Consider the following 14035-nt stretch of genomic DNA (forward strand, 5'->3'; position numbering starts at 1 on the left):
AAGGAAGAGCACCACCTACTGGTCCAACAGCACCACTTACAGCGGCAACATGCCCAGATCTGGCTCATAGGCAGTAACTAGGCTGTCTCGTTAGCTGCTTGTGCAGTGGCTTGTAATTATAATATTTTGTTTCGGATAGTCGTTGCAATTAATGGTGGTTTGACTTGAACTGTTTTTGATTTTTTTTAATCCTTCTTCAAACTGAATCCTGCTGGGGAACACCGTGCCTGGAGTGGTGCCTTGTGGCCGTGCCTTCAGTTCAGTGGCTGTGGAGCTTTGTGAGATGCAGGGGAAATCCCACACAGGTCCACTGGGCTGTTTCTGCTCTTCGACCTGCTTGCGTGTTATCTGATGTTGCTTGACTTCTTCAGTGTCTTTTGTTGCCCACGTGAGTCTTCGGCTCAGGCTGGGAGTTTTACGTGTTCTGGAAAGGTCTTCCAGCCGGGCTCCTGAAATTGCAGCTTTAGGCTCAGTGCTGCAGTTTGCAATTGCTGTATTTCTCACAGTGGAGTTCCCCAGCAGCCTCCATGTTCTCTCTTCTTCCTTTTGGGGCTGAGAAAGTTCTGTCATCATGGTATGAGTGTTCAGTTCATTTGTCCTGCCGAGAACATCTGTCTTCCATTGCACTGTGTTGGGACGTGCAGTGTTGATAGAGCACAGATCTGGTGGGGGTTGACGGATTCTATTTCTTGAGTCTTCCAAATACTGATTTTTGGATTCTTTGGTGTCCCAGTGAAGGGGGGTCAGACCTGTTTGTATTCATTAATATTCAGTGGGCTTGGATAGCCTGTTGACATCTTGTTGCTGTCTGAGGCTCTCCAGCCTCTTCGCCTTGTAAATGCAACTTTCCTTGCAGGTTCAGGGTTTTGTTATATTTATCACACATATAGCTCTTCTGTCAGAGTTCTTTGCGGAGTGTTGCTGACCTCACAGGCTGCACAGTTCGTTTGTTGCTGTGTGGTGGTACTAGTGTGTCCATCCTTAGCCTCCATTGGCTGGAAGCTCCCATATACAGTAGTTTCTGTGCTGATGCCATAGGGTCTTCAGGGTGTGGGCCAGTGAGCCGCTGTGCCCTTATATCTGGGGCTGAATCGCTTGCGGTATGGAATAACCCTCCATAGATCAACCTGGACCCCTGCTTGTGTTTCAGCCTGAACACAACTGTTTACAATACTATAATCAGATTCAGAATTGCAGCTTGTAGCTATCTACAACTCAGTAGTGCATTGAATTCACTCTACAACACTGCATGACCTGCAAGACAATGGCTGCTGAAACAATTACACTCAGTGCTAAAACCTCCTCCGTGTTCAGTCTTTCCTTCTTAGAAAGAAATATTTAAACTGCCCGCAGAGCTTTTCGGTTAAGTTCCTGGGAAACTTAACATGCCACTTGCAGAATTTGTGTTTGTATTTGGTCTAAAGCGTGGAAAACCTAGCGTGATGGTTAACGCTTGCAGAATGTTGCCCTGTGTCTTTGAAAGTGCTTGGTTATGAAATGTTATACCCAAGGTCACTTCAAAGTGTGATTTTCCATGACAGATATTGTTAGAGCTGCTGAACATCTGACTCTGCCACCTCAGATGACTTCAAAGCTGAAACTGCCACACGCTGTCCAAACCAATTTGCCAACTGCATCGATTGGATCGAGCCCAGGCCATTTCAAAAATTAAAATAGAATTAAAATCAGAATGGAATCTCAATGGCTTTTAATATTCCGGCTTGTTAGGAAATCCCCTTTTAAATAAACATCTGTCTTGGGTTATGGATGTCAGTAACGCATAATCTGCAGTTAAGAAGGGCTCACTGGGGCTTCAGTCTGTCCAGAATAATCCTTTTCCCTCCCAGCTGTTTAGTTTTGGGTTGGGACATCTGTAAATACAATCTGGGTATAAACGTGGACGTGGTGTATATATTGTTTTCACCTTTCATTCCCACGTGTCTGGATTGAAGTTCTTGGTCTTCAAAGGGGAGTTTGTCCACCTTGGAAAGAAAATCCACCAGCTGTCAAATCTGCTCTATTAAGATTGCAACAAAGTCTTCTTTATTATCTTCAAGTCAACCGACAAAATGTAATTTACTGTATATAAATTTTTCTGTGCGTGCAAGACATTCAAACCTCATGCACATCTACTAGAAGTAACAAATAACACAAAAGCTACAATACAAGCATTCCTGCAGAGCTCTAATGCAGGGCAACTGCGAATCAAACCGATCGCAGGAACATTTTGTTGTTTAGGGGCACCTAATAATAAAATAATAGCAGACAGCAAAACATACAAATCCTCACTAGCAGGTAATAGGAAGGAGCTGTACAAAATTTCCTGTATCCGTGGTTTGCATGTCATGTGGTTAAGATGCACAGATGTTTCACAGACAAAGCACCATCCAAGCAAGGCGATGCTTGTTAATATGATTGCAAACACTGCAAACTACCAAACCCGCAAAAAAAAAAGCCAAATGTCAAACTCCAGCAGAATTCAGCCCATTTATTATTCAACAAGGAAAGCGGCAGTAAAGAACCGAGCAAAGACAGGCAAGGAGCAGTTTCAGTCAAAATGCGTCTTCACTTTTTTCCCCCTATTATTGAGCTCTTTACTTCGTGCTTTTCTTATTAGAAAAGCAGCATTGATCTCTTTCTAAATTTGCCATTCAAGTGACATTTTCCTTTTGCCAATTAGGGATTTTGCAGTGTGCAGATCATCCTGCTTAATAAGCAACTGTGAACAGGGGTCAGCTGTGCTATATATAGTGCCTTTGTAGCGTGGCAAAATACACAATGCAGTATATATCCAGGAGCTGTGGCTTCTGTGTTCTCTCCTTCCAAGTGATCATACATGGAGGTACACAAAAAAAAGGAGTTGTGCAGTTGTCATTGTGTTCTCTGGCTGGAATAGCTCCACTTAGCATGTGGGTGAAGGTTTTGCCAGTTTTGAAGGGTCTGTCTTGACAACCTCGCTGTCTTGTTGTCCACCCTGGCTGTCCGTGACTCGGCGAACGGAGCCCCGGGCCCTTTTGCACCTTCCTCCGCGCTGTGTGTGTGCGCCGCAGTGGTGCAGATGGAGAAATGGCGACATGCTCGGTTACATTCATCAGCTTCAGAGTGACGCTGTTCCCCCTGGCAGTAAGCCTGAGCGGTAAGCCGAGGCGTGCGAACTTGCCAAGTGATTTACAAGGTTTCGAAGGTCTCCCTGCCTTTCTCTATCCCGTTTGTCTTGTCCGGGTCTCCTGCTCGACCTCCCGGCTCTCGCCCATGGCTGTCTCGCAGGGTCTCAGGGCCATTAATAAAATGCCAAACGAGCTGCTCGGGCCACCGTTAGGAAGATCCGTAGGCTGCTTCCGACTCTCGTGAGAGGGGCCGGAATTGACAGTTTTTCTTATTGATGTGAGTGGTTCCTGCCGGTTATCTGGAGGACGGATGGTCTTAGTTAAACTCAAGGATGAAAGGAGGGATAAAAAAATCATCATTTGTGTAAAGCTGCTTTCTGGAACAACAGTAAAGCAAAGCTGTCCCTCAGCCTGCCCAATCTATATTTCATTTAATCTCCCCACCAAAATGCGATGGTCAGACTTTAGATTAGGGCTTGGCAAATTGCAATTTATAAATGGAAAATACATTTCTGAAAAGTTATAGCTGTCTACTGCACACGACCTTTGGGTCTGTGTTAGGCATCTGGTTCAGACTATGATTTAGAATAAGGTGTTGTCACTAACTTGTAAATAATTTACTGTAAAGCTTGTTTATTATCATACAGGGACAATTTCAATGGCCCATTGCCTGGGTAGCTTCTTTCATACTCCCACAGCCCTTTGTGTAAAGCACCGTTTTTTGTTCTCATCTTTACATGCAGATTTAAAAAAAATCTGGAATGGCTTTCTAAATTTAAATTTAAAGGGTGTTTGCTTCCCCTAATCTAAAGTGTAACTTGATCAATTGCAAACATGCCGGTTCCAGCAAATGGAATTAATTGCCTGATGCACGCTAACCACATGACAAAGTCATGTGATCTGGTGGATGGATTAATAAATATACAAATCTTCTCCTCTGAGTCAAAATCAGTACTTTTCGTGATGGTTTTCCATTTGTTTCCCTCTGGTGATAGCAAGGCCTATTAACTGCTGTTGGAGATGGATGAGGTTGAGTGATAATTGTTTCTCTACCACTATGTCTTGTAAACAAAAACCTCTATTTATTAGAGGAGAGGAGCAAGTGTCTTTATGTGGTAATTGCTTTGTATTTTAATTCAGAATCCTTAATTGTGCTTGTGTGGCTTGAGATTCCTAACACATCGCCTGCTGTGCTCCTTTTGCTACGGTTTCCTTTTGAATGTAGGATTTGCTTTTGCAATTTCAAGCTGAAGACAAAAGTGTTTATGTCACTCAGTACAAGTTTATTAACTGTAATGATTTATAAAGGAGAGAAGCTTTTTTTTTTTTAATTTGAAGCTTTTTATACACCTTAGCTTCTAAAGTGTACTAGACCTTTAAAGCTGTACATACCCCTGTAGTTTATAACCATCTGGCACAAAGATGAATCTCCTGTGGAAATCATTATGTGAGTAGTCGATCTTAATATTTAAACGAAAAAGTTTGCAAAAGCTGTGGCATAGTTGGATGTCAGAATTGAGGATGACAGTTGTATTTGTTAGCACATTGATAACTGGAAACAGCCCCCTCCAACTGCAGAACAAAATCCTTGTGTGAATATATCCTTGTTTCCAAGGCCTGAGAATCTCTTTGTTAGGTAGAAATGGCCTTAGACCATCTATTCCTATGGCATTTCTTTGAAAGATGACCTCGTTTCCTTAAAATCCGTCCACGCAAAGGTAGCAGCAGTATCCCAATTAGTGGGTGTCCATCAAAAAAGCTTGACCTTTTCATGTGCGGTGAACGTTGTAGGTCACCCACTAATGTATTATTTATACACGCCTGTGCCGTTAAAGCACGTTTAGCATGAAAACGGTCTGACAAATACAAAGGTCACGGTAGAATCATATTGTAATGAGGTGCTGCACCTTCCCAGTCCCTATGGAGGATACTGTATGGATCACACTTGCAGGAAGGAGGGATTTGGAAAAAGACACAGTGACTTGCCTGCTCTAAAATGCGCTTGGGCAATACAGTAAGGGACTCTGAAGTCATTGCCTGTCTTTCAGTTCTTTATTTTAAGAAATGCCACACACTTATTAAATATGGTTTCTAGAAATGTTCACTTGTCTTATATGATGGGTGTGAGAGGCAGCTGGCAACGAGAAAACAAAACTTCAGGAAGAGAAATGTGTTTTCTCAGTTTGTCTTCAGTACCTACCTAATGCTCATTATACAGTCTTTAAAGATGTGCTGCCATTTGATCTGTCTTTTTTATGTTGATTAAAAGAATGTAAGAGGCATTTTCTCGGCAACGACTCGTAGCAGGGTAGATGGAATTGTTTTGTTGAGCTAACTTGGCAGATGGTGATTTTGAAACTTTTCAAAAGCTTTTTGTCCTTCACGCGCAGCTCTATACTCTTTTGATAAGATCTGTTGTTTTTCCATTTGTTTGCGGTGCTTTCTTTTTTTTTTTAATTGGCAAGAGGAAATGGTCTTTTAAAATTGAATTAAATAGACTGCAATCACAGTGGAATTCAACACAGAGGAAATAGAAATCAGGTACTCTAATAAGATGAAAAACTAAGAGTTGTCAATGAAAAAACAGTTTTGCTTTTGATGTTAAAAAAAAACAGGGCTAGTGTAGTGAGTGCAGCTATCGGCTCTTTGAAATCATCATCATCATTGTCATCCATTATTTAGTCCATCAGTCAGTTTAGAGCAAATTCTTGTGTACAGCGCTGACCTGGCCGAGAGTGACTTACAGCCACACATTGGAGAAAGCAGTGACAGACAGGGAAGAGCACACAGTGAAATACAGCTGGCCAGGGCTGTGTTAACAAGTGTGGGCATCGAGTAGAAGAGATTGAATCACACAGCTGAGAACACCCTCAGAGATGAAGACAGACAGTTTCAGCTCACTGTTCCAGTCACTGGCAGTGGCAAATTGAAATGACTTGCCATCGGAGTTGGTTGGAGTTGCTTTTGGCAAGTTCAGATTTTAGTGCTTCATCTTAAACTGTACAGCAGGATGGTTACAGAGAAGTGCATTAAAATGAGATTGGAAAGTGTTTCCATGTTGATGATTTAAGGTAGTTTGCACAGGGAGACGATCAATCGAAGAATAATGGTCACAATGATGAGTTTCCCACCCAGTCTGTAAAAAGATCACCATGGTTCAGGAGAAGTGTGGACAAGTCAACCGGTGTGTTGCTGAGATCATGTAAAATAAGATCTGTTGTAATGAGGTAAACCAAGTGTAGACTTGCTTTTAGGGCGCATATTAGCAACAGTTTTTAAAAATTAAAGGCCATTGACCTTGGTGCCTTGATATTTAGAAACTACGTCCAGTTAGGTTTAATTTAAAAACTGATTATTAAGAGAGCAGTTAATTTTAATTAAATCCACAACTTTAATTTTATCTTAATTTATTGGTGATACAGTTCACCAAAAACACATTTAAAAGAAAACTATACAGTAATTGGCCATTGCAGAAGATCAAGTGGGTCTGGTTGAGTACGACATGGTGCTGTTGGCTTAGGGGCCGGTAAGAGAGATGCCTAATCCTGAGAAATTGTATTTATATACAGTAAATAGATGGAAAAAAGAGTACAGTACAGGACTGAACCTTGTGGGACACCTTGAAGCAGTTATTTCCCAGTCCTGGTTCTGGAGTACACCTGTGTTTTCTGGAATTCACTTCAAATAATCTTTATTATTATAGTTCATTAACTTGAATTGTTTTGTGTGTATAGTTAAAACAATTTCAGTTCTTAAATAAGCAAATGAGATTAGAAATTAGCATGAAACCTGTGCTAGATGCTGATTTTCAGCTCTTTGCTCTAGACCTGATTGAGTTTAACCATGCGCTGAGCTCTACTTAGTAAGAGCAGTGAGAGTGGTTATGATGTGAGTGTTTGACAGTGTAATTAATAAACAATGAGAGCTGTTTAGCTCGATAAAGGGGAGTAACAGTTTTAAAACACGTTGAAACAGAGCTCTGCTCACTATATTGCTTGGAAACAACACACATTAAGGAGGTAATTTGTGAGATGAAGTCTTCTGTGCAGAAAACGGTTAAAAATCAATCGGTTGGTTCAATTAAGGGTTCAATAAACTTGATTGATTAAGAGTTTAGTTGAAATGAATACCAGATGACACAGGGGTACCACAACACCAGAATTTGGAAACACTGCCCTGAAGTAATGAAGTAATATTGACATCTGATTGTTGTAGAACTTATTGTTACACGTTTTGATTTTGTCCTTAACAAGTCTCAATTTTCCTGTTAATCTTAATGTACTTTAGCGATTCTAGTGTTAAACCTTTCCAAACAGAACAATATAAGTATAAAGTCATGGCATTGGTGGTGTTATATTATTGTTATTATGTTGTGTAATTGTAACAGTTTTGAAGCTAACCAGAGCTGGTAATAACCCAGAAAACCAAAAGCAATTCATAAAAGTATTATCATTGCAGTCAGTTACTTACTGATTTAGCAGCAACTTGAAACATCAGGTCCATATTTTTCTGAAAGTGGCTACACAAAATGTTCAGAACTCCCACAGGAGTACATGTGTAAGACAGCATGGACTTTTGGAAGCATGGTTTTGCCTTATTCTCCGGATGTGTTCACTCCACTTAACATTGGCACGATGGTCCATGATCAGAAAGCTACTTATTCCTGACAAGTTTGGTTTGGTGCTAAAAAAATAACATAATTAGTGTAATTCGATCTTTTTGCAAGCCCTTCATGTTGTAAATGGACTTATTTAGCTGATTTCCACACATCAGCTGGGGGAAGTAGGAAACTAGCTAACTAGCGATGCAATGTGGTGTCGAGATACTGTATCTGTACTAGGTTTGTAATATAAGGTGGAATGATTATATCGTATTGCCCAGTGGACCCTAACCTGATTCATATTTTAGGCAGTGCAAGACTGGAAATACTTAATGTAAATTATAACAAGGGAACAAATTGAATCTGAAACAATTGGAGCAGGGGATTGAAGGAGTAAGAGTGTAATTGGAAATAATTTAGATCGTGATATTGGAAACCAACAGTCTGCTTCTATGACAGAGCACCATGTCTCTGTGTGAATGAATCTAGACTGACAGTATTTGAAGTAATTTTGGTGTGGTCATTATCATGCAGACGTCTGCAGTGATTTTCCCTGTATGATTCCAGATCCAGAGATTAAAAGTACTATCCATTCGGTATGCTCTTTTTTGAAGCTTTATTCTGTTTAAATGTTGGTTTCATTGTAAATAGCGGATCTGGGTCTGAATCAAAATGACCCTGAGTCTAATACCTTGATCAGTGCAATACCCTGCTGTTTCTTTCATGGAGTGATCGCGAACAGCCAGCTCACATCAGCAGTTAAAACACAGGGGCAGGATGTTTTTGCCTCCTAAAGTTCCCGTGACCCACCATGATGCACGAGTAGGTTTTAAATGCTTGTGGTGTTGTGCATAAAATAAGACATACTGCACTTTATTTCAGGCCTTCATCTAAGTGGCTGAAAAGTATAAGTAATCTTAACCAAGGTCTCCGTGTGGATTGGATTATCTCTCCCCTCTTCCTTGGGGGCTGGGACCTGTACCTCTACTGGCTCGCTCAACAAACTCATCTGCTGCCGTCATCTGGATTCTTTGCTGCATCTGTTTTTATTAAACTGTAGAGTGAAGGAAATAATCTTCCTGAGCCCTGTGTCTTCATCGCCTCTTTCACATTTCCTGTTGAATACAGAGAATTGCTGTTGACCTCCATTTCCACCTGAAATTTGATGAATTCTTCCTCGGCTCTAATAGAAGTCCAGTCCGGAAACTGGCAATAGACATGAATACGTACCGGTTGTTTTATATGCAGTATTAATATGTCGAAAACCTTAAATGTACAGTGGTCAAAGATGGAAAGTGATGAAGAACGTGAGTCTCTTGCCTTTGGAGCCTCAGTTTAGTCATTAGTGAAACTTGTTATTGACTCGATTTTAAGCTTAGAGAGCTCACAGATCTGTAATGATTTTGTGACATACCCAAGGATAAGAATTTGAAGGTCTTTGTCCTAATTGCAGTACCAAAAACTTTCTGTGGTTCAAAACGCAAGAATTTGCAGTACAGTATTATGTGCCTTTTTCTTTGGGCAGTTCACCTCCTCAGGCGTGCTAGCTGAACTCCGTGAGTAATTCTCCAGTGGACCTTCAGAGGCAGTGAAGGGGCTGGTTTGCTGAAATGGTTATTATTGATTGACGACAGACCTGCCCTCTGTAAATATCACCCCAGAATCCCCTGTGCCTGCCTCTGAACCGAAAGGGAGCCAAAGGGAGTCACTCATGGTGAACACTGAAAGATATGGTGACATGAATCTCCCAGGAAGTGCAAGGGAATAATTAAAATGTTCTTGAGGTTCCATTTAATCAGAGTAGCCTTTTACCTGCGGAGCGCTGCAGCCCAGAACCCACATTTATTAAATACACCCAATTTGTTTAATACATTCCCAATGAGTCCCAGTAATGTGGCATACTCATCATTTTAAAGAGCACAGTGCAAATAATTCTTAGTTTTCAGCTGCAGTTCTCTATGCGTCTGCTTTGGTTAGGAATGGAGAGAAATGTGCCTGACAGAAATACATTTTCGTCTTCAGCAACAAAGTTGAGTTTGCTTCAGTAAGACAACTGAGACTGACGTTTCTTCTTGAAATGTGTGGTGATGCTAATAAATAAGAGTTATGTTACAAATCTTGAATGTACTGTTTCCTTTGTGCTGGTTATGATTTTTTGTTTTGTGGAGAAATTGGATTTTTTAAGCATTCAGTCTCCTGCCATTTTAATAGTTATTTTAATCTCTGACCAGTTAAACCCTTGTGTGCTCGCAAAAAAAATTTTTGAATTTTAAGTATTGCAAGGACTTCTGTACACTCATGCCTACAGAAGACAGGCCATTGGCTTTTACACTCTGTATTGAAATAACCAGCTCTCTGAGTACAGTGCAACTCATGGCTTTCTGGAAGAGATCTGATACAGATGCTTGGGGGATTTTGCATGCATCCACACTACGGTACAGATGCTCCGTAGGCAGCATGGAATGTACAATCAATTATGTATACATCAAATAACTGGATTTTGACCTGAGAATTGCCCTGTCTGTTATGCTGTAAAACTGCTGGACACTTTTATTGGCCGTACTCTGGCTTTCTGAGTAAAAACGTCCCTCTGGTGTGATTTTCATTGCAGTCTGTTCCAGCATTACTGCTACTCTCGTGGAGGGATGCGCCACACCTCCTATACCTGCATCTGTGGAAGGTAAGACTTCGTTATCCCTGAGTGATATACTGTATGCTGACTCTACGTCCCGCATTGCATGCTTTCCATTGAAGCTTCTGTCATGTTTCTGCACTCTGCCATCATTGAAATCAAATTCCCCAGACCTAATGCTCTCATGTCTTATGGACTGGTGGAGATCTGCTGACTGAGCTCCAGGGAGTTTGTCTGGCGCAGCGAAAAAGCAGTCGAAGTTAGGGAGCCTGGGCCTGGGCTCGTGTCTCTGTTCTGCACAACGCTGAGCGGCAGATCGGGTTGCTGTGGGCTCCAGATGTGAGGGCTCGAAACACAGAGCTAGTTCGACCAGCACTCAAAGTTCCAGGGGCTGGCCGGACTGTCGGCTTCTGCCCGTGACGTGGAGCTTCAAAACAAAAAAGCACTTTGAGAAAAGACAGAGGCCGTGACTCGTCGAGCAAGACATAGGAATGGGCAGCTGTATCGGCAGAATACAGCGTCACTTGTTTCCTTTGGCAGTGAGAGCAGTGCCGTGAAAGACACCGAAACACGGTTTACTAAATCCAGCCAATTAAAGTGTTACATCATGCATACCACAATTCTTTTGAGTGCCCTTGTTTCTGCACTAGAGGGCACTGTAACATCCTGTAAGGCGCTAAGTCACCACGGTGGACTTCTTTCTAATCAACAGTGAAAAGCCATCGGGAGCACACAAGTGGGAAAAGCAGTCAGAAAGAAATGCGCACTGGGGAGTGGAAAATAAAATTTCTTGTTTTATTTTTAATAGCTGAAACCACGAAAAGTAGCCATGTTTTTTACACAATGATTTGCGGGTGCATGGAACGAGCTACCTAGCCGTGTTGTTGAAGCTGATCCCCTGCCTTATTTCAAGAAATAGGTGGCTAAGATCATGGGATCAGTTAACTACTTGTCCCCAAAGGATTGTATTGCTTTCTCTTCTTAATATTTATTATTCTATCTAATTGAGTCTTATAATTATTAGTTTACCTAAGAGATTGTGTATAGAATAAGAAAATGAAACCTGTGTATAGAATGAATGTACCTACAGTACCATTGCCTTTTAGTAATTATTGATAGAATGAAAATGTTTTTTTCAGTGGCCACAACTCTTCCATCCTTCATTATGGCCATGCTGGTGCTCCCAATGACAAGACAATTGAAGATGGAGATATATGGTAAGTCTCTGTATAAGGATGGGGTGATTGTTATGAGGAATAGGAGACAATAGGAGAGATTTTGTTCTTAGTTCTGTTTTGCTGCAATGAAAATCCAATAGAAAAATTAGTCATTATGGCCTTGAAGAGTGAAACTCTTCTGTTTTATAGTTCATACAAGTCTAGCCTGTGTTTCTACATTAATAAATCTGCATCAGTTTAACTATAGACTTGATTAAGTTACCACTATGGCTGTCAGTTTCAACTCAGTGGATGCTATATTAAAAGTTAGTTTTTTTTAAAGCAGGTAAAGGTTGGTTTTTCATTGTTTGAGAGAAGTGTGTGAGCAAGTCTCAGCAGAGTCTTATCGTCTTATCTAACAAATCTCACTGCTTGGATCCCTCACCTGGTGGTCATGATAAAATCGGCTTTAGGAAGGAACTGGCTTAAGGGCTCCCTCTAGTGCAATTTATGTAGTACTGCAGCTTTCTTCTATTTTGTGATTATTATGGAATATGCAATACAGTATACTGTACACTTAAAAACCAAAGCCTTTTAATAACAGTGATTGCAATCAATTATGTAAACACATATAATTCAATAAAACCTACCAAATATATTATGATAACATAGTATGTGGACTTAGAGTTTTGAAGAAAGAAGCAAAAAGTAAAATATCTGAGTACTGTAGCAGGCTAAACAAGTCTGACAACACAGGTACGTTATAAATAACAAGGCATCATCTCAAGCATTTACATGACCTGGGCATGTGAGTTGAAAAGCATGAGTCACTTTGTCAGTCCTGTGCAAGTTGATCATTTTTACTTTTTTGCTGGTGCTGTGACTGCAGGAATGACTTAAAAAAATGGAATTGCATTACAATATATTGTAGAAAATACTTTTAAATTTAAAGTTGTACACTTTAAAAACAAAAACCCTCTTGTCTCCCCTGTGACCCTGAATTGGATGAAACTGGTAGAAAATGGATGTATGAATGCATAAAAAAAATAAGTTCTACAGAAGATATGAATTCTGATGAAAATAGCAGCAATCCTGACTCTGCATTATAATAGAACAACTGCCTTCAGAGTTGTCTGTGCTCGACGCTTGAAGGAAAAGCAGTAATGTGCCACCAGCTATGAAAAATCTCAAAACGTCTGCACTGGGTTTTCAAAACGTATGAATCAGACATTAAGCTGAAGTCTTTCATAATAATCATGTAGCAAATAAAAGCAGGTCAGAGTGCTAATTCCAGTTCCTGAATATCAAATATGCTTGTCCTTTACAAGATTCATTAACCTTCCCCCTAGTGATTCAAAAAAAAAATAGAATGTCTTTGCATACATTTGGAATTGAAACAAGTTAATACATTTTAATTTAACCTTTGGTTTGATTGGTGATTAGTCATCATTCCCAGTTTTGGAGTAAAATGTTTTGGGTTATGAGGTCACTGCTTGCGTTGTTCGGGCTTATTGTAGATGTTAAGAACTATGAATTTTGCACAGTGCAAGCTGTCAGTTGTATCATTGTAAAACATTTTAAAGGCCGTTTTTCCAGACAGGGATGCCTGTTGCAGGTCAAGAGCAGAAAGGAGAGCTCTTGGGCTCTGTTTGTCAGTGTTCAGAAGAGCTGCATGAGAAAGAGCAGGACTGCTCCTGTCAGTCTGGTGGAGCTGCTGTGACAGATTTTGGAAAAGGAGAAAGTGTGGAGTCTTTCTGTTTTCGACCCTGTCGTTGAAAGTGAACTCTTTCTGGCTTTTAGAACTTTCAACTTGAGGATAACATCTTTGTAGGACTGAAATAAAGAAATATGTGTGATGTCAATAAGATGGGGAAATATTGAAATTGAAACTGCCTTGCTGGGATGCAGTATAACTGTACATCTTGTTTGGCTCAGTTATTCCAATATTATTTTGAAAGAAGCATAACATTGTTGTTTGGTAACACTGTATATAGAATATTGTCTCATACAGCCACCATAATGTCTTCTTAGAGGCTACATAAGATGTTATTGTGATATTTCTAATCATCTATTCGTCCAGAAGACATCACTGGTAATTTAATTTCAACACTAATCCTAAACCTGACTAAGGAACAAGTACAAATGTATTCCATGCAGTAAAATGGAAAAGAGAAATACAGCACTTCTGCTGTTAGGGCCTTCTTCACTTTTGAAGTAAAGATGAATTTTGCATTGAGAAATAGAAAAAGAAATACAATGTTTTGGCTGTGGAGCCTTCTTCAGGTTCCTCTTTTGTTTTCAGTGAGGAATTAACATTAACAGTGTTTCTCTGCAGCCAGTGCACGCTGACAGAGATAGCCACTTGAACATGTGAACCTAACGATACCCACAGTATTCCCCGAGACGCACTGTAACACATGCTTTGACAGATGTTCTGAATATTTATACACCTTTTTGGGAAAAGTGCTCAAAGTTTCAGAAATGCTTTTATTGATGTATGTGTTGCCCCTTTGAAAGTGAATCACGATTTTTTTTTTGG

At 40.4% G+C, this 14035-nt stretch overlaps 1 protein-coding gene across 1 annotated transcript in view; it reads left to right on the forward strand.

Annotated features, from left to right (window-relative positions):
- The window catches only part of pepd (peptidase D), a 113870-nt gene that overhangs the window by 64611 nt on the left and 35224 nt on the right, over positions 1-14035 (forward strand). The window contains exons 10-11 of the mRNA XM_015368217.2: positions 10319-10387; positions 11479-11556. Coding sequence (XP_015223703.2) covers positions 10319-10387; positions 11479-11556 — 147 coding nt within the window. The remainder of the gene's footprint in view (positions 1-10318; positions 10388-11478; positions 11557-14035) is intronic.

Source organism: Lepisosteus oculatus, chromosome 20 (assembly GCF_040954835.1).
Source record: "Lepisosteus oculatus isolate fLepOcu1 chromosome 20, fLepOcu1.hap2, whole genome shotgun sequence".
NCBI classification, from domain to species: domain Eukaryota; kingdom Metazoa; phylum Chordata; class Actinopteri; order Semionotiformes; family Lepisosteidae; genus Lepisosteus; species Lepisosteus oculatus.